This window comes from Trichomycterus rosablanca, chromosome 4, assembly GCF_030014385.1.
Source record: "Trichomycterus rosablanca isolate fTriRos1 chromosome 4, fTriRos1.hap1, whole genome shotgun sequence".
Lineage (NCBI taxonomy): Eukaryota > Metazoa > Chordata > Actinopteri > Siluriformes > Trichomycteridae > Trichomycterus > Trichomycterus rosablanca.
The window spans coordinates 48,050,818-48,072,794 of record NC_085991.1 but is presented as its reverse complement, the minus strand read 5'-3'; the positions used below and the strand labels follow the sequence as shown (position 1 = coordinate 48,072,794).

General features: G+C 41.3%; 1 protein-coding gene across 1 annotated transcript in view; it reads right to left on the bottom strand.

The window, feature by feature from the left end:
- Positions 1-1,519: 1,519 nt before the first annotated feature.
- Positions 1,520-21,977, bottom strand: part of LOC134312458 (tetratricopeptide repeat protein 39C-like) — a 28,945-nt gene continuing 8,487 nt past the window's right edge. Inside the window, exons 2-14 of the mRNA XM_062994420.1 lie at positions 20,688-20,736; positions 18,290-18,418; positions 17,493-17,607; positions 16,496-17,006; positions 15,468-15,636; positions 13,578-13,671; positions 9,517-9,624; positions 8,644-8,753; positions 6,696-6,819; positions 6,375-6,469; positions 5,230-5,334; positions 3,835-3,873; positions 1,520-1,736 (exon numbers count right to left, since the gene is read on the bottom strand). Coding sequence (XP_062850490.1) covers positions 1,650-1,736; positions 3,835-3,873; positions 5,230-5,334; positions 6,375-6,469; positions 6,696-6,819; positions 8,644-8,753; positions 9,517-9,624; positions 13,578-13,671; positions 15,468-15,636; positions 16,496-17,006; positions 17,493-17,607; positions 18,290-18,418; positions 20,688-20,736 — 1,735 coding nt within the window. The 3' untranslated portion in view covers positions 1,520-1,649. The remainder of the gene's footprint in view (positions 1,737-3,834; positions 3,874-5,229; positions 5,335-6,374; positions 6,470-6,695; positions 6,820-8,643; positions 8,754-9,516; positions 9,625-13,577; positions 13,672-15,467; positions 15,637-16,495; positions 17,007-17,492; positions 17,608-18,289; positions 18,419-20,687; positions 20,737-21,977) is intronic.

The window sequence follows — 21,977 nt, the reverse complement described above, 5'->3', positions numbered from 1 at the left end:
AATACACTATATGGCCAAAAGTCTTTGGACACCTGACCATGAGCTTGTTGGACGTCCCATTTCAAAAACAACTGGTATTAAATTTGAGTGACCTCTTCTGAACAGGCTTCTTACAAAACTTTGAAGTATGACTGTGGTAATTTGTGCCCATTCAGTCTAAAGATGATAGTGTTTGTATGGCTGGACGCTGATGTTGGTCGAGAGAAAGTCTCAGCTGATGTTCCGGTTCATTCCAGAGACGTTCAGTGGGGCTGAGGTCAGGACTCCATCCATGTCTTCATGGACCTCCAGCATAAACACAGTCATGCTGGAACAGTCTCCAACATTAAATACTCACTCACTCACAGGTGCTGAAGCCTATCCCAGCTTGTCAATGGGCGAAAGGCACACAGTAACACCCTGGACGGACGCCAGTCCATCGCAGGGCAGACACACACACACACATACACACACCCATTCACCTATGGGGCAATTCAGTGTTTTCAATTACCCTGACTGCATGGTTTTGGACTGTGGGAGGAAACCGGAGCTCCCGGAGGAAACCCACGCAGACACGGGGAGAACATGCAAACTCCACACAGAAAGGACCCGGACCGCCCTGCCTGGGGATCGAACCCAGGACCTTCTTGCGTGAGGCGACAGTGCTACCCACCGAGCCACTGTGCCACCCTGACGTTAATTAAATAAATAAATAAATGTAATATATTTTACATACACTATATAAACAAAAGTATTGCGACACACCTTCTAATTACTGAATTTGTGTTTCAGCCACAACAGCTGCTAACAGGTGTAATAAATCAATTATAGAAAGAATATTCTATTAACAGTTTAGGGAAGGCCCTTTTCTAAAAAGGGCCAGCATGGCTGTACCACTGTGCACAAAGCATCTCTAAAAAGACATGAAGAAAAGCTCGATTTAAAGAAACTCCAGTGTCCTGCACAGAGCCCTGACCTCAGCCCCAATTGGAGTCTTTCTTGATCAACATCAGTGCCCAGATATACAAATGCTCTTTTGACTGAATGGGCACAAATTCCCACAGATATACTTCAAAGTATTGTGAGAAGCTGAACAGATCATATATACGTCACTCTAAATGAGACAATCCACAAGCTCATGGTCATCATCAAAATTCATACAGTCTACCATGATGGCTAATGCGTCAAGCAAGTGTCCCCAGATATTTTTGGACACATACTGTAATAAATAGCTTAAATGTTGTTGCAAAGACATCAGAGCCAAGTAAACAATCAGTCATTCTAAATTTTACAAGCCATACTAAAAACAACGGCCCTTAAACTGAGCTTTTTCGAAGAGGACTTTGCAAATCAGCTCGCTTCAGTTCACAAGGACTGTGTGACTGAAGAGCTCAGAGTAACAGAGAAGATCCTATATTATCCACCAGAGGTCATAAAGAACAAGTTCCCAATTCAATAGAGAACCTAATAAAATAAAAACTGACTGTATATCAGTGCCTGTCTTAAAATAAACATACAAATTGTGCTTTGGTTCAGTCAGTGCTCTAGTATAAATCTTTAATCATAAACATTAAAGTGTGAGGTTGTGTTATTCCTACCACATGATCCAGACATATTTCACCCCTATCAGAGGCTCCTATATTGTGCTGGATCATACAGATCTGTGGTTATTATGAGACGACAGCTTTGAGTGAAGCTAATGCTGTGTGGATCCGCACGTGAAGCCGGTTCTCAAAGTCGTACGCTGAGAAATCGTCCTGCAAAACAAGCCAGAAGGCAGAAATCAGTCCGACTGATCTATCAGTAATTTAATATGAGACTAAACATCTGGATCAATGACTTTTGTTTTCTGTGATCATAAAATTAAAGTGGTTAACCCTTTGATGCACAAGCTAAGCAAACCCCTTCTAATGCACAACATGGGTGGAAAATGACCCATATTCATCCATTCAAGAATATTTTCATATGCACATTTGTCAGTTATTCATGTATTTGTTGTCTTAGCTAATAAAAGCTATCTATACTAGAATATGTAAACAGCTAGCAAGCAAATAGTATTGGACATATTCAAGATTCAAGAGCCTAATCTTTGGTTGTCTTTCAAAAGATCAGTAAATATGTTTTTGACTACAAACACTTACAAATGTCAGTAGTTTCTGTCAAATTCCATAGTAAATACATAAGGGTCATTTTTGACCCATGTTGTTCATTAGAAGGGTAGTGATACAAAAATGATTTTTATTAAAAAAGTAAAAAATATAAAATTGAAATAAGGATTTGTGATGATCAAAAACAAGTTAATTGAGGAATTCATGGAAGCTTGAATGACGAAATTAATTTATTGCAAAGATATAGAAAATCAAAACTCAGTTGGGTCACTTTTGACCCAGGTTGTGCATCAAAGGGTTAACAGATTTAGGAGGTTACTGCCAAAAATAATGTCGAATAAAGCAAAATTGTGTGCAATTCCATACTTATCCAGAAGATGACGCCAAAAATCCCTGTTGCTGCTTAAGCAACTTGAACAATTTTTTGTTCAAGAATGTATTCAATTCAATTCAACTTTATTGTCATTATACAATACAGGGTTGTACAGTATAACGACACACTGTCAGGCTACATCTCCAGTGCAGACATACAAAAGACAACAGTGCAAAAACAATAGGGAAGATGGGATGGGGGAGGGGAAAAGGTGTAAACATACAAGGTGCTTAGACAAGGTATATAATTATGCTTATTTAAACACATAAAACAATAACTTATTTTCTTTTTAATAAAGAGCAAAGAGGCAATGATTTTATTTTTATAATTTATATTTCTAATGTGGCTCTCTGGTGGCACTGTGGTGAATTATACTAGACCACTAGAACTGGGGTTTAGGATTTCTTATCCCCCATCAGCGCTACCAGCCTGTCAGGCGTCTACATACAAACATTTGTCTGAGAGGGACAAAGCCGAAATCCTCCGATGGATTGGCGTCCTGTCCGGGGTGTGTTAAAGTATTGTGCACAGTGATTCCTGGGTAACCGGACTCAACGTGACCCTGACCAGGATAAAGCGGTAGTAAAACATAATAATAAAAGAACAAAATGTATGATTTATTTTCAAAATAAAAAGTACAATTTAGTTTCATAGTTAAATGTAAATAGTTAAATTAGTCAGAACCTTTTATTTGTGTCAAAGTGATGGCATTATTAAAAATTTATAGATGGTATATCTTAAAATGTATAGATAAAGACAACCATTTTTTCAATGGTCAGGACCCTCACAGGACCACCACAGAGCAGGTATTATTTAGGTGGTGGATCATTCTCAGCACTGCAGTGACACTGACATGGTGGTGGTGTGTTAGTGTGTGTTGTGCTGGTATGAGTGGATCAGACACAGCAGCGCTGCTGGAGATTTTAAACACCTCACTGTCACTGCTGGACTGAGAATAGTCCACCAACCAAAAATATCCAGCCAACAGCGCCCAGTATGCATGATCCTGTGACCACTGAACAGGGTTTAAAAGATGACCAACTAAAACATCTACAAGGTGGACCAACTAGGTGGGAGTGTCTAATAGAGTGGACAGTGAGTGGACACAATATTTAAAAGCTCCAGCAGCACTGCTGTGTCTGATCCACTCATACCAGCACAACACACACTAACACACCACCACCATGTCAGTGTCACTGCAGTGCTGAGAATCATCCACCACCTAAATAATACCTGCTCTGTGGTGGTCCTGTGGGGGTCCTGACCATTGAAGAACAGGGTGAAAGGGGGCTAACAAAGCATGTAGAGAAACAGATAGGCTACAGTCAGTAATTGTAGAGGTATTTAAAAAGTATATGTTGTATGTGTGTTTACCTTGGCTTGAAGTAGCAAAGATCTTCCCTTGGCTGCAGTCTGATTTAAAAAAAAAGCAGAATATTTATTGACTAAATGAGATATTTACTTTTTACTATTTAATAATACTATTAACTAGTGCAAACTAATAACTAAAAAAATTATCATTTTTTTAAGGGGGTGGGGGAGTCAGAAGGTACCGGTTCTAGCCCCACCATTGTTAAGTTGCCACTGTTGGTTCATGATTGGCTAACGTCTGGGGCTAAACAGCCAAGCCCTTGAAAGGTGCACTTGTCAGTGTGCTCTCGATACAGGTCCCAAGCCTAGGTACAGGTACTTCCTGACCTTCTATCTGGGCTTGGGACCTGTATCGAGAGCACACTGACACTCCCAATAGCTAGGTTGTTTCACAAGGGTGTCCAATTTAGAGCCAGACTGATAATTAGTCCAGCCTACTGTTAACATGTGAAGAGCATTTATCAAACACACACACAGATGTATACATAAACACACTCAAACCCACACACACACATATATATACAGTATATTTATACAACAGTTAGTTCCGACCTTACAATCTGATTGGTTGAGAAGCGTTCTAACAGCACGGCCTTTTCACACCACACCTGTATTACTCCACTGATGCGTTGCCATTAACGACAAGCTTCATGCACACAAACGCGCACGCAGGCGACACAGACCTTATTCCCGATCGCGTTTTAAATCCGTTATCTGATACACAATCTAGCGCACTGTGTAGGGAACATAACCAATTGTCTAATTCACTATCTAGTGCACTATGTAGGAAACATATATCCGTGATCTGATATACAATCTAGTGCACTATGTAGGGAACATGAATGTGTTTGTAACGCGAACAGTTAGCTTAATAGCCCAGTTAGCAGCTCCTAGAAGTTCTGTTATCACCCATAATCCTTTGGTGTGTGCGAGAGGTTTTTTATTTCTTTTTTTCCCTTCGGAGGTTTTTGCCTTTTTCTTCTTGTTGTTCTTACCTCCCTGAAATGAGTTTTTGCAACTTGGGATGTTCTGCTTTGTAGAGTTAAACTTTATATTGGTTGTGGAACTACTTTTTGGCGGAAGGTATCGTCAATATTAAAGCATATTTATTATGAAATTCAGGGCTTCTTTGATTTATTTTCTTTCTTTATTTTGTAAAAACTGTTGTATAAAAGCAATAGAACACTCGAGGTCGTGTGTTATCGCGAATAACATCACGGCTGTGATGATCTACCGTACTCGCCTTCGGCTCGTGCCTGCGACCAAATCACAGCCGTGATGTTATTCGCGATAACACACGACCTCGAGTGTTCTATTGCTTAAATATATATAGATTGATTTAACAAATTTTCAGTGCAATGTATATGCACACACACACACACACACACACACACTTGCCTCAGGATTTTCCAGCAGAACACATCCCAGCTCATACAGGGCGTACGGCTGCACGTAGGAATTAGTTACCCGTCCTTCCTCATCTTGTACAGCCAACTGAAAGCACTGCAGACAAAAAAACAGCGTTCAGTCACACAGTTCACACACTATTCCTCCCCAAAACCTCAAAACCTAAACCATGAACATGGAGTCCAGGAAAAGGCCTTAGAACAATCGCTATCGACCAACGTTTAAAGCTTTGGGATTGATTTTGGATTAAATTATATCCACTTCATTTATCCCAGAGGAACAATTCACGCTGGACAGACATCACAAAAACTAATAAACAACAGATCAACCTAAACATTAACAGCACCTACACCGATCAGGCAGAACATTATGACCACATTCCTAAATTGTGTTGGTCCCCCTTTTGCTGCTAAAACAGCCCTGACCCGTCAAGTCTGACACCTTCCTATCAGAACCTGCATTAACTTCTTCAGCAGTTTGAGCTACAGTAGCTCGTCTGTTGGATCGGACCACACGGGCCAGCCTTCACTCTTCACGTGCATCAGTGAGCCTTGGTCGCCCATGACCCTGTCGTCGGTTTACCACTGTTCCTTCCTTACTGACCACTGCAGACCAGGACACACCCCACAAGAGCTGCAGTTTTGGAGATGCTCTGACCCGGTCGTCTAGCCATCTCAATCTGGCCCTCGTCAAACTGGCTAAAATCCTCACGCTCGTCCATTTTTCCTGCTTCTAACATCAACTTTGAGGATAAAATGTTCACTCGCTGCCTAATATATCCTCCCCACTAACAGGTGCCGTGATGAAGAGATAATAATAATAATAATATTCACTTCACCTGTCAGTGCTCATAATGTTATGCCTCGTCAGTGTATATCTCCAAAACTATCCTAATGTCCAAGAAATTATTATAAGTGCTTATTTAATAGTCTGACAGCACTGATATAAGACATCCTGGATAACAGTACCAAAGGCCAAGAGATAATAATAAAAGCAACATGAAGAGCATGTGATGGATCATTAATAACACAGCGTATTTTATTCAGTGATGTTTGTCTGTGCACTACAGTAAAACTAAAGTATAAATGCATGACATGGTGCTATTTCCTGTACTCGTGTATTCTGTGGTTGTTTACCTGCACTGCGTGTGTGTTGTCACCCAGACACTTGTACACCGCACCCAGCAGGAGATGTTTAAGACCACAACATGAGTCCTCTGTTTGCTGCAAAACTAATACATACAATAAAACATACATTAATACATACGATAAGCATGTGTTTTTATTACACTCACTCATTTAACCACACACAAACACACACAAGCTAGCTAAGTATCTTAACTCTTGTGCTCTGCTGTGATCAGGGATGTTGGATTGTTGACGTTCTGTCATGATAAGCTACAGCTTTAGTAAACTGATCATTAAGGCCAGGCACAGTGTACAGATTTTTTAATGTACCTTGAATCATGAGCTGTAGTTTGGAGGCAGAGCAGTTCTGTAGAGCTTTCCACAGGTAAAGCACCTCTATAACCGCCATGCTACAGCGCTCCTTATTACACGAGAGCTTTCTCAACTCCTCCGCCTGATAGTACATGTACACACACACACACACACACACACACACACACACACACAGAGAAACACAGACACTTATGTGTGCGTATATACACACAGAAATACAAAAGAATATAAACACAAAAACACATACAGAAATACACAATGTGTACACACAAACACACACACAAACAAACACACAAATATACATGCACACACACAGGCAAATACACAAGAATATAAACACACACACACACACACACAGAGAAATGCACAAGAATATGAACAAGACACACACAGAAAATAAGAATAGACACACACACAAATACATGTGCGCACAAGCATGAGAACAGACATAAAAAAACAAAAGCATATAAATACCCAAACAAAGCATAAACACACACACACAAACACAAACATGGACAAACACACACACAAACACAATTACACAGGGACAAACACACAAAAACAAAATAATATAAACACACACACAAACACATACACAAACAAACACACACACACCAACAAACATATAACACAGGCACATACAAACACACACATACAAAACACAACAACATAAACACACACACAAAGGCATAAACACACAAATACACACATAAAATACAATTAAACACACACAAACAGGCACACACAAACATTTACAAACACATATGCACACACACACAAACACAGGCACACAAAACAATTTTACAAACACACATGCACACACACACAAACACAGGCACACACAAACAAACATTTACAAACACACACAAACACAGCCACACACAAACAAACATTTACAAACACACACAAACACAGTCACACACAAACAAACATTTACAAACACACACAAACACAGCCACACACAAACAAACATTTACAAACACACACAAACACAGTCACACACAAACAAACATTTACAAACACACACAAACACAGCCACACACAAACAAACATTTACAAACACACACAAACACAGCCACACACAAACAAACATTTACAAACACACACAAACACAGGCACACAAAAAAAAACATTTACAAACACACATGCACACACACACAAACACAGGCACACACAAACAAACATTTACAAACACACACAAACACAGCCACACACAAACAAACATTTACAAACACACACAAACACAGCCACACACAAACAAACATTTACAAACACACATGCACACACACACACACACAAACACAGGCACACACAAACAAGCATTTACAAACACACACAAACACAGCCACACACAAACAAACATTTACAAACACACAAACACAGGCACACAAAAAAAACATTTACAAACACACATGCACACACACACAAACACAGGCACACACAAACAAACATTTACAAACACACACAAACACAGGCACACACAAACAAACATTTACAAACACACACAAACACAGCCACACACAAACAAACATTTACAAACACACACAAACACAGCCACACACAAACAAACATTTACAAACACACACAAACACAGCCACACACAAACAAACATTTACAAACACACACAAACACAGCCACACACAAACAAACATTTACAAACACACACAAACACAGCCACACACAAACAAACATTTACAAACACACACAAACACAGGCACACAAAAAAAAAAACATTTACAAACACACATGCACACACAAGACATAATAATATACAGTATATAAACACACACACAAAAGCATAAACACACAATATAAACATGCACAAACACACAAATACACACAGAAAACCAAACACACACACACACACGAGTCAGATCGAGAGGGATTGTAAATGAACACTCTGGCTCTGATGAACACTTCTCTTGATTGTTTTGATTATACTCACCCTCCTCATGGAAAACTGCTCGATCTGATTGTGCTTCCTTTTAAAAAGCCGCGCGGCGTCTTTCAACACAGAGCGCGCTCCGTTCAGATCCCCCGCTGCTCCCTGACACACTGAATCACACAAATCATGAAGAAATCCTCAGCGCTCTGATGAGCTCAATTATTCATGTGATTGAAAAACCGACTGAATTCATTCTGATTATAGATAAAGACTGAGGTGGTTATATGATAAAAATATGATTTTCAGCATTTAGCAGACATTTGATCCAAATCAACTTACAATACTGTGACAGTATACAGTCTAAGCAATTGAGGGTTAAGGGCCTTGCTCAAGGGTCTAGCTGTGGCAACCTGGCAGTGGTGGGGCTTGAACCAGCGACCTTTAAATTACTAGTCCAGTACCTTAACCACTAGGCTACAACTGTGTGTTTTAAAGGTTTACCCACCTCCTTCAATCAGATAGAAATTATATTCAGAATGGCTTTAATCGGAACCCGGGTGGTGCAGCGGGAATAGAATCTCGGCCCTGCTACTGGTCGGCTGGATGCAGCAGACACAAATTGGGTGGGGAAATGATCGGACTTAGTAGATGGGGACCTAGTTAGCAGAGCGAGGCGTGTAAAAGAAAGGGTCCGCTAAGATTGAGCAATGCAGTCGCAATCGGGGATCCACAGCAGCGGAAGACAAGTTGACTTGCATACATAAATACAAGAAAAAAGAATGGCTTTAATCGTACTGGTCTATTCTGTTCGTTTTCTATTCAGATTGAGATGCTATTATTAGGCTGCATGTAAACGTGGCTAACGTCCAACACTTACAGTCAATTAAAATGACAATTATTATTTTTAAAACGTTCTTATTGAGTGGTGTTTACCTCCAGTAAGGTAGGAGTAGTAGCACTGGGACCAGCGTGACTCCTTTCTCAGACGCTCGAAGGCGTTGTAGGCATCGGTGAAGCTCAGCTCGATCATACTGCACCAGCCTGAAACAGAGACCACACCTTTAAAACTTCAAACCCAAAAAGGCTCAAACCCTTAATGCTCACTATTATTATTATTATTATTATTTATTAGGATTGTAATGTCATGTTTTACACTTTGGTTACATTCATGACAGACTGTAGTTACTGGTTACACAAGATTCATTAGTTTAAGTCTTTAATAGTCATTGACTCACTTGAATGTCTTTGGCCTGTGTGAGGTAACCGGAGCACCCAGAGGAAACCCATGCAGACACGGGAAGAACATGCAAACTCCACACAGAAAGGACCCGGACCACCGGAGTTTGAATTAATATAATTAATCCTATTCTTGGCCTTCCACAAGTCCTGTCATAACGTTGCCTTGAATGTTGTCATGTGGGAGCTTTATCACACATCCAAAGTAACGTAACTTGCAGGACTAATTGTTGTTCAGGAGCTCCTTTTCTGTTCTGGCCATCTCATACTCTCACTCAGTGGTTATTATCTTCCTCTACAAGATTTTCAGCAGTTTTCTGATGCACTTGTTCTCAAAAGTCTGAAAGCGTCAAATTTTTCAGTGTCCAGGCTTTACATCCATACAGTGTATCACAAAAGTGAGTACACCCCTCACATTTCTGCAAATATTTTATTATATCTTTTCATGGGACAACACTATAGACATGAAACTTGGATATAACTTAGAGTAGTCAGTGTACAACTTGTATAGCAGTGTAGATTTACTGTCTTCTGAAAATAACTCAACACACAGCCATTAATGTCTAAATAGCTGCAACATAAGTGAGTACACCCCACAGTGAACATGTCCAAATTGTGCCCAAAGTGTCAATATTTTGTGTGACCACCATTATTATCCAGCACTGCCTTAACCCTCCTGGGCATGGAATTCACCAGAGCTGCACAGGTTGCTACTGGAATCCTCTTCCACTCCTCCATGATGACATCACGGAGCTGGTGGATGTTAGACACCTTGAACTCCTCCACCTTCCACTTGAGGATGCGCCACAGGTGCTCAATTGGGTTTAGTCCATCACCTTTACCTTCAGCTTCCTCAGCAAGGCAGTTGTCATCTTGGAGGTTGTGTTTGGGGTCGTTATCCTGTTGGAAAACTGCCATGAGGCCCAGTTTTCGAAGGGAGGGGATCATGCTCTGTTTCAGAATGTCACAGTACATGTTGGAATTCATGTTTCCCTCAATGAACTGCAGCTCCCCAGTGCCAGCAACACTCATGCAGCCCAAGACCATGATGCTACCACCACCATGCTTGACTGTAGGCAAGATACAGTTGTCTTGGTACTTCTCACCAGGGCACCGCCACACATGCTGGACACCATCTGAGCCAAACAAGTTTATCTTGGTCTCGTCAGACCACAGGGCATTCCAGTAATCCATGTTCTTGGACTGCTTGTCTTCAGCAAACTGTTTGCGGGCTTTCTTGTGCGTCAGCTTCCTTCTGGGATGACGACCATGCAGACCGAGTTGATGCAGTGTGCGGCGTATGGTCTGAGCACTGACAGGCTGACCTCCCACGTCTTCAACCTCTGCAGCAATGCTGGCAGCACTCATGTGTCTATTTTTTAAAGCCAACCTCTGGATATGACGCCGAACACGTGGACTCGACTTCTTTGGTCGACCCTGGCGAAGCCTGTTCCGAGTGGAACCTGTCCTGGAAAACCGCTGTATGACCTTGGCCACCATGCTGTAGCTCAGTTTCAGGGTGTTAGCAATCTTCTTATAGCCCAGGCCATCTTTGTGGAGAGCAACAATTCTATTTCTCACATCCTCAGAGAGTTCTTTGCCATGAGGTGCCATGTTGAATATCCAGTGGCCAGTATGAGAGAATTGTACCCAAAACACCAAATTTAACAGCCCTGCTGCCCATTTACACCTGGGACCTTGACACATGACACCAGGGAGGGACAACGACACATTTGGGCACAATTTGGACATGTTCACTGTGGGGTGTACTCACTTATGTTGCCAGCTATTTAGACATTAATGGCTGTGTGTTGAGTTATTTTCAGAAGACAGTAAATCTACACTGCTATACAAGTTGTACACTGACTACTCTAAGTTATATCCAAGTTTCATGTCTATAGTGTTGTCCCATGAAAAGACATAATGAAATATTTGCAGAAATGTGAGGGGTGTACTCACTTTTGTGATACACTGTATGTGGCTACTGGCCAGACCGAGGCTTTCATCAGTCGTAGCTTGGTAATGGTGCTAAATGATCATCAATTTAACTATTACAGCAAAACCTGTAACAACCTGAACTGACTGGATAAGGTTTGGAAAGGCCCCCCTGGGTCTGTAAAGGCTCGTGATTTACACTGCATCGTCAGGACAAAAACCAAGCCGTGAAGTCCAACCAACTGTCTATGGAACTCTGCAATCAAAATATGTCAAGGCATAAATCAGAGCAAGGGTGTCAAACAACGTCTAAGGCTTTGAGTGTTCCCAGTTTCACAGTGTCCTCAGTAATTTGGAACTGGAAGAAGCTTGGTACAACCTTGAACCTTTCTAAAGTTGGCTGTCTGACCAAACTGGGCATTGAGGCAATAGGAGAGTGGGCAGTGATAGCTCAGTGGTTAAGATACTGGACTAGTAATCAAAAGGTTGTCGGTTCAAGCACCACCACCACCAAATTGCCACTGTTGGGCCCCTGAGCAAGGTCCTTAATCCTCAATTGCTCAAAAAAAATTGTGTTCAGTCATAACTAAGTCGCTTTGGATAAAAGCGTCTGCAAAATGCCGAAAATATAAATGTAAATGAGAGGGAATGAAGAATCCAACCATCACTCCAGACGGTCTGTGCAAAGATAGGAGAACCCGTTGGACAGAAAACCCTCTGCAGCAGGGAAAACCAGGCACCACATCACAGCTTGATGAGTAAAAATGTCAATATATTAATTTCAAGTTTAAATAATCAGCACCATAAAGTGCAAGTCAAGGATTCTGAATATTTTTTAAATACACTACATATGGGATGTTATAAGAATGGATTTTTTAATAGTAAAATACACGATAGATCAGCAGTTTATAAACCAAGTCTAGGGTTTCAGTATTTGCAGTTTTTCTCCAACACTGGGACAGTCTTACAGATTTTCTGTGAGAATATCAGGTCTGACGAAGATATTTCTGTGTATGGGGTTAAATCCCTCATCATAACACAAATACAAGCTTCCCAAAACAGCACGACTAGCTTAAAATCCAGGGACGTCAGTGACACACTAATTTACAGTGTATTAATTAATTAATTCATTCATTAAATCTATTGATATAAACAAATGTTTTATATTCTCTTTTTATTTTATTAATTTTAATCGTTTTCTCTGTATTTTCTAACTTGTAGAGCACTTTGAAAAACCACAGTGTATGAAGGTGATACAGAAATAAACTTGTCTTGTCTTAAATGATTTAGGGATTGGATGCACAATAGTATAATGTTTAAATGCAAATAAATACATTATAGAATGTATACTGTAAGTTTTACATTTAAATCATGACATTTTTATGGTTTTTTTTATTAGTATCTTTTTTCTCCCAATTTAGAGTAGCCAATCCGCTGCTGGAAGGGTGTATATGCCTGCCACACAGTCCCTCTGATGCATGTGCAGTCCACCAATCCCTTTCTTATTCACCAATACTTCGGTGGATTTGCATGTGAGGTCAGCTTCACGTACGGAGAGCCACACCCCAATCTCTGCACAGGCGCCCTGGGCAACCAAGGTCCTTACACAGCATTAATAACCCCACCCCTTAGTCCGGTCTTTCCCACCCAGCAGACTGGAAGCCAATTTTGTCTGCTGCATTGGCCAATTATGCCTGCTAGAGGGCGTCCAGCCTACCAGTAGCAGAGCCGAGATTCAAACCCGGCAGCTTTATCCCGCTGGCCCACCTGGGGTGCCCCATGTGTAACATCATGTTTTCAACTTTAGCAGTCCAGTTACTTACCAATCTCGTAGAGACAGATGTGCTGGATCTCACGCTGCTCTGTAGCCAGTTCCAGCGCACTGTTGAAGCAAGTTAAAGCCCCGCTGATCTGACACTGAAGGTAACAGAGCATAAATCAATGGTCATCAAGTAGATCGGATCTACAGCTGAATTCCTGAAAGTGAAGTGTGAGCCAGACACTCCACTAACCATCACAAAGTAAAAAGAAAAACCTTATTAACCAACGCAGGCAGGGCTGGCAAACATGACAATAAATATACATATATATTGCCAAAAATATGTGGACACCTGAGCAACAATTAGAACTTGGGTGGAAATCCCATTTCAAAACCATGTGGGTTGAGATTAGGGTCCTGTCCTGGTCACTGAAGGTCCTTCACTTCAGGTCCAAACTTTATTAAGACACCATGGACCTAGCTTTGTGCACAGATGGATGTGGTTTAAACACCTCATATTAATAATCATGGCATCATCAGCTCAGCTTTTACTGGACTAGTAATCGAAAGGTCGCTGTTTCAAGCCCCATCACTGCCAGGTTGCCACTTTTGGGCCCTTGAGCAAGGCTCTTACTGCTCAAATGCTTGGATTGTATTTAGTCAAAACCATGAGTGGCTTGTGTGAAAGCCAAAACGTTATAACCACTTGCCCAAACCTGCATGACAATGCGTATTTCATAACACTTGTGCATGTGACGGTCAGGGATCTATTAAATGTCGGGCTGATGGTGGTTCCTCATAGTTCACCTGAGTGACCTTAATAAGAGTCAAATCATTATGATCAGATGACTGGGTTTAAGTTTTTTATGAAACGGCGAGGTGGGTTGTTTGGGCGGCCATGACTCGTTGATGCCGAAGGACGTGAAGGCTGTTGTGTCAACAGGAGTGAAACTGCAGATCATTTTAATTTTGGTGATGTGGTGAATGTGTCACAACACACAGTGCTTCAAACCCTTTTGTATGGGGCTGCACCTTGTCAGAGCCGTTTTGACGGCATATTATGAGGGAGGGTGTTTTTATCTGCTTTACACTTCGACATCTTGATTATTTTGAAGTGATTGCTAAGTGAATTGCCGTAGGATTGCCAGGACGCCCCACAGTGCAAATAAACCAGTAAATGTGAGACACTTGAATGCTACGTGAATGAAAAATGTTAAATCGCTAAACACAAACCGTAAACCTCTTAAAGTACTTAGTACTAGAAAAGGTGAGACGCTGTGTGTTCTACCTGACCCATAGTTTAAGGATTAACAGTAAAGACGTCTGGGACGCCTGTCTATGTAAGACAGAGATATCACCATGGACGAATTCGCTATATGAGCGTCATTGTGTGGCAGTAGAACTGGAACACTGTACTATTGGTGACGACCGGTAGTATAAGTTACTTTGTCTGCTGTCAGTCTGTGGGATAGTCTTAGTATTTAGTAACTGTAATTTCCCCGTTAATATGTATAATTAATCCCTCATAATAACGTGTATCTCTCTTGTTTTAATTTCATATTCCCTAAATTGTAGGGTATATTTTACTATATTTTCTTTTAGTTTTCATGTTCTCTCTTGTTCTCTTAATTGTAACTAAATGTTTGCAAGAAGTCTTTCTGAGGTTCTAGATCTCAGGAATGTTTTAATGCTTTTAATTAATTTTTTTTTCCCTTATGTAAAGCACTTTGAATTGCCAATGTGTATGAAAGGTGCTATACAAATAAACTTGCCTTGCCTTAAAGAAAGCCTTGAATTGAATTTCACAGCAAATTGCATTTTACACATGGAAAGGCTCATTACACGGTTCAGGTTCAGGTGCGTGACTTTCACGGCTGTGAATTACGTAGGGCCTTAGTTATAGCTAATTTTGTATTATTGTTAATTTTTTACGCATTCGGACAATCCCTCTCACCTCGAGTCGCAGCACTCTGCCCTTGAAGAAGATGAAGAGTGAGGAGTTGGGGTACTCTGTCTCCTTCTTCTGAAGTATCGCTCTAGCAGCCTGAAGTCCTGCTTCAGTTTCAGAGCTGTCCAGTGCAAAAAAGGGCTGGACGACCGTGTGGTACCAAAGCAGAGCCAGTCTAAGACATGAAGAGACACAAAGTCACTCAAACCAGCAGCTGTTTGTTACGTTACGTTACACAAAGCTGAAGGATTTATTAAAAACCAGGGGTCACAACCTTTTTGAAACTGAGAGCTACTTCAAGGGTACTGACTAATACCAGGAATTACTTGATTATATGAACTTTGTGAATAACACAGTTGCATGGTTCATCTTTAATTATATTATTATTATTACTATTATAAAAAAATGCATCTCGCTTCCCATCATACCCTACTTGCTTGTCTCAGCATAGAGTGAGATTGACGATACAGAACTTCGCCCCCCACGAGTTTTATTTTTTAATTTTTATATTCAGTATTTAGTCGTTTTCAAATCTACATCTACGCAAATGTTACTGATTCAAAAAGAACAGCAATACACATACAAATTGTAGACGGAGCTCTATGGTCACTGCGGGTGACTCACGTGGTCCCTGCGAGCGACCAGGTGCCCATGTGCACCGTGTCGGTAACGCCTGTTCTAGACTATAATAAGCGACTTGCAATTATGTTTGAATACAATTCAAGATATTGAGGGTTAAGGGTCTTGCTCAGGGGCCAACAGCGACAACTGGAGTTTGAGTTGGCAACCTTTTAAATATGAGTTCGGTACCTTAACCACAAAGCTACCATTGTTCGGAATTTAGTTCTTATTTGACCCAACAGAGGCAGCTTGTCGGACCCAGGATTTGATCCCGCATCCCTTTAAAAGGCCTTCTTAAGAGTCTTAACATCTGACCACCACCACTGTCCCCCTCTAGGCCATAAATGTGCACTGCGCAGACACTAAGCATCATACTAACGTGATAATAAGGGTGCTTTTTCACACCTACTCACGTAGCGAGAGGGGCCTTCATGTCCTTGCTTTCGCTGGCATACGCGAGCGCACTGAGCCCCTCCTGCCTCGATCCAGGGAATCCCAGCAGGTTTATAATCCTCAGAAGGTTAGGAGGGACCATGGAGATGCAGAGGTGGAACAGGCCGTATCCAAAGCTGACCGAACCCTTAAGTCGACTCAGAGACTCTTCGGTAACGCCACGTTCGGGACGCACAGACGTTTTTGGGACATTTCTGGGCTGATCGGGCGGTTCTGAAACGTGCTGGCCATCACCGGTTTGAAGTGACGTCTCTGGAACAGAAACTAGAGGAGTACTGGCATGTTCAGAGCGGTCAGTTGTGTTCACAGCTTTCTGAGATTTACGACCCCGCACAGGACGGTCGACGGAAGGCGCACCCTGTGGTGCAGAGCCTCTCCTCTGGAAGCTTTCCTGAAGCCGGATGATATCGTTGTAGCATTTATTGTACATTTTCCAGGCCTTGCGGAGGATCCAGCCAGCTTTGATATAGCCTGGAATACAGAGAGATGCAAAATATTTAATTCTTTTAAGGATAAAACACCAGCTAATGGAAACAAGGGTTAGGTATAAGGGTTAGCCTAATAATCCTGATATTTAAATATACAATATAAATAAATATTGTCTATAGTTCATTTTAATGCTCAGATGATGCAGTAGCGGTAAAACATACTATTCAAACCCCGAACCTCAGCGATGCTTTCAGCCAGAAGAGCATCTACAGATGTGATCGGGTATGTCTGTGGGGGGGGCTGGCTGAACAACCTAGCCATTGGAACTTTCCTCTTTCAGACATGGCCAACTGAGTCCGTTGAGCGCCCGACTAGGCCGGTAGCATCGCTGTGACCTGAACTGGGGTCCTCTTGACTTTAGATCATCATGCCACCTGAGCTTTGTTAGGCCTCAACATTGTGCGTGCATTTATAAACCTCACCTCACGATACATGGAATGAACATTAACGTAACAAAGACACACTGACCTGAGAGCTCCTGTCTGACAAAGGACAGCACGGCCAGGTAGACCTGACAGTCGGCCACTATGATGAGCCTCTGCAGCCGCTCGATCATGGCTGCCTCCATCCTCTGCCCCTCCACCTGTGGGATATCAGTAAACAAAAAAATTTCAGCTAGCAGGATCACACACACACACACACACAATAGTTTCTTACTTTGGGTTAAAGTTCCTGCTGTGTTTTGCATGGACAAACGCAGGCCCTATTTCCAGAATCCAATTCCACACCTGCATTTTTTCCGGTGCCACTGGCTGCCACGCAAACTCAAAACATAAAATAGATCCATCCAACAGCTCCAAGTTTTGGAACTCCCACAATCTCTACCTAACTGCTCCCTTTCACTTTTGTTTTGCTTACAAACGTGTTGTAAAGCATTCTTGGATAGGTGAAAGGCACTCCAGAATTTTAAAATTGGTATTATCATTACATTTATTATTATTATTATTAACATTATCATTACCATTGTTGTCATTATTAATTTTATTATTAGCATTAATGTTATTGTTATAATAATAATTATTGTTATTGGTCTTTATTAAGCATTTCTTCACAAGATTCATCCGTTCACAAGTTTAATATCAAACACAGTCCTGGACAATTTTGTATCTTCAATTCACCTCACTTGCAAGTCTTTGTGCTGTGGGAAAAAACCGGAGCACCCGGAAGAAAACCACACAGACATGGGGAGAACATGCAAACTCCACACAGAAAGGACCCTCATATTATCACCGGTAACCAAACTGTTTCTCAGACTGGGAACGTACACTTTTTCTGATCTTGTTCTTAATGGTCTCGATGACACCAGCGCTGTCACATTCACACAGTTTCTCTGTGGCTCGCAGGTCCTCGCTGGCTACCTGCATTTTCTCCTCTTCAAACGTCATCATGGCATTCTGGGAAGAAAACAAACAAACAAACATTTGATATTTAACTAAAACAAATCTGCAATTTAAAGTGTGACCAAATGACACCATGAGGACCATATATTAAAGCAATAAGCCACGAGAGGCCGTGCATTACTGTGATTTTAGCACGGGGATGACGTTTCTAAAACTTCTTTCCCCGTGCTAAAATCTTAACAGTAATGCACTGTCTCTCGTGGCTTATTGCTTTTATAAAACGGTGGTCAACATAAAATATAATAAATACAACAATGTTTAATTCATAAATGTATTTATTGTGTATAAACTTACAATAAAGCATTCTTCCGCGACGCAAAATAGTTCGATTAACAGTGTTGCTAGGCAACATGAGGGCGAAAATAACATTAATTTTCTCTATTCAGTGGCGTATTAATATGGAATGATGTGAGGTGGTCCTAGGTGTGCGTTTATCGGGGATTTTACAACGGCTTCGAACGCGGCTCAGCCAATCAGATTTTAGGACCGGAACTATCCGTTTTATAAATATATATATACACAGTGGGGGAAATAAGTATTTGATCCCCTGCTGATTTTGTAAGTTTACCCCCTTACAAAGACTTGAACAGTCTATAAATTTTATGGAAGGTTTATTTGAACAGAGAGAGACAGAAAATCAACAAAAAATCCAGAAAAAAAACATTAAATAAAAGTTATAAATGAATTTGTATTTAATTAAGGGAAATAAGTATTTGATCCCCTACCAACCAGCAAGAATTCTGACCCCCACAGACCGGTTATGTGCCCATGAGGAAGACAAATTAGTCCTGTCCCTGTATAAAAGACTCCTGTCACAGAATCAGTTTCTTCCGTTCAAATCTCTCGACCACCATGGGCAAGACCAAAGAGCTATCAAAGGACGTCAGGGACAAGATTGTTCTGTAGACCTGCACAAGGCTGGAATGGGCTACAAGACCATCAGCAAGAAGCTTGGTGAGAAAGAGACCACTGTTGGCACGATCATTCGAAAATGGAAGAAATACAAGATCACAGTCAATCACCCTCACTCTGGAGCTCCATGCAAGATCTCACCTGGTGGGGTAAGAATGATTCTGAGAAAGGTGAGGTCAGTCCAGAATTACACGGGAGGAGCTTGTCAATGATCTCAAGGGAGCTGGGAGCAGAGAAATGCTGGATATGACCCCAAGAACACCATCCCCACTGGGCATTTCTCTGCCTCCAAACACGGCGAGTGGAGTTGATGCCAAAGAGCTCAATTTTGGTCTCATCTGACCATATCACATTCTCCCAAGCTTTCTCTGAATCATTCAGGTGTTCATTGGCAAACTTCAGACGGGCCTGTACATGAGCCTTCTTGAGCAGAGGGACTTTGCGGGCACTGCAGGATCTCAATCCATTACGGCGAAGTGTGTTACTAATGGTTTTCTTGGTGACTGTGCTCCCAGCTCCCTTGAGATCATTGACAAGCTCCTCCCGTGTAATTCTGGACTGACCTCACCTTTCTCAGAATCATACACCGATTAAAACCAACTCCTTGTTTTTACACTCACTGTCCATTTTATCAGCTCCACTTACCATATAGAAGCACTTTGTAGTTCTACAATTACTGACTGTAGTCCATCTGTTTCTCTACATACTTTGTTACCCCCCCTTTTCATGCTGGTCAGGACTCTCCCAGGTAGGTATTACTTGGGTGGTGGATCATACTGTGTCCACTCACTGTCCACTCTATTAGACACTCCTACCTAGTTGGTCCACCTTGTAGATGTAAAGTCAGAGACGATCGCTCATCTATTGCTGCTGTTTGAGTCGGTCATCTTCTAGACCTTCATCAGTGGTCACAGGACGCTGCCCACGGGGCACTGTTGGCTGGATATTTTTGGTTGGTGGACGATTCTCAGTCCAGCAGTGACAGCGAGGTGTTTAAAAACTCCAGCAGCGCTGCTGTGTCTGATCCACTCATACCAGCACAACACACACTAACACACCACCACCATGTCAGTGTCACTGCAGTGCTGAGAATGATCCACCACCTAAATAATACCTGCTCTGTGGGGGTCCTGACCATTGAAGAACAGGGTGAAAGGGGGCTAACAAAGCATTTAGAGAAACAGATGGACCACAGTCAGTAATTGTAGAACTACAAAGTGCTTCTATATGGTAAGTGGAGCTGATAAAATGAACAGTGAGTGTGGAAACAAGGAGGTGGTTTTAATGTTATGGCTGATCGGTGTATAACAGGACACAGGATTGAGAATAGATTGAAATGAAATGTACTTACCAGGAAACTAACAAAGCTGGCTCCGAAACTCATCAGTGGACTGAAGTTCCTGTAATGCAAAGAGGAACCAAAAAGTTATTCTTACTCAATAAGAACTTTGTATTTTTTTGTATGATAGAAATAAGGTTTTATTTTTTACTACAGTAACTGAACAACATTGTATAATCAGTATATCAAATTATCAAAGCAAAGCAAATAAATTGCACTCTTTAGAGTTCACTCTAGAACTCTTTCCATCTTTTACTGACATGAAAACAATGGTTAGCAGTGCATTCTGAAAAAGAAGCACAAAATAAACAACAAACCAACTTCTGCTTTAAGCTTCCTCAGAAAAATACCCTCACTATACCCACTGCTAACAGTAGTTATACTGTTTAACATACTGTATAACATAAAATACATATAAAGCCCTACCTAATTATCAGCCATAAAAAACGCGTCACGGACTGTGAAATTTAAAATTTAAAGTTTGTGTTTAGCGATTTAACATTTTTCATATTTCGTATGAAGTATGTGGTGCAATATGAGGCGGTTCTGGTGTAAGAGACTTTTCTGTGCTGTAGTGTGCTGACACTGGGTGTGTTCGAAAACCTAGTGCGCTCTCTACATAGACGCATTTTACGTCATCCTAGGCCGCTCCCGAGAAGGAGGCTGCTCGAAATCCTAGATGCCTTAAGAAGCTGTCTACTGAGATATCTTTACATTTCAATGTTATTTTGACTCAAGAACAAGTGAGCATCGGAAGCGTCCTCAGCGGCCAAGGCAATCCCAGCATTCATTGCGACACAACTTTTCTGATAGAAACATTTTTAAAAAACATGGCTGACGGTGCGGAGAAACAAACTGAGTTATTTTCAAATGTAAATAAATTATTATTGATTTTTAATTTGTATAAACGTGTACAAGTGTTTTCATTTGCAAATTGTGGCTTGTCAGTGAATTTAACCGTTGTTGGTACACGGAGGGAGACGTTAGTTGACATGCTAGCGTGCTGTGCCACCCCATCACATTGGTTTGAATGGCATGATGCTAACTGTGTTAGCTTAGTAAGCGAAACCCGATGAAATCGCAGTTCAAGTAGCGCGTTCGAATAACCTGACTCATAAATCAATGACTTATTAGAATCCTCTCTACTGAGGCAGCTGCCTATGTAGGCAGTAAGACAGCAAGGCAGCTCACTAGGTTTACGAACACACCCGATGTTTGATGTGTGCTTACGTATTGAGAGCATTTTGTCCCTTTGTGGATTCCAAAATCAATATAAAAGTATGCCTCTCTACCCAAGTGATC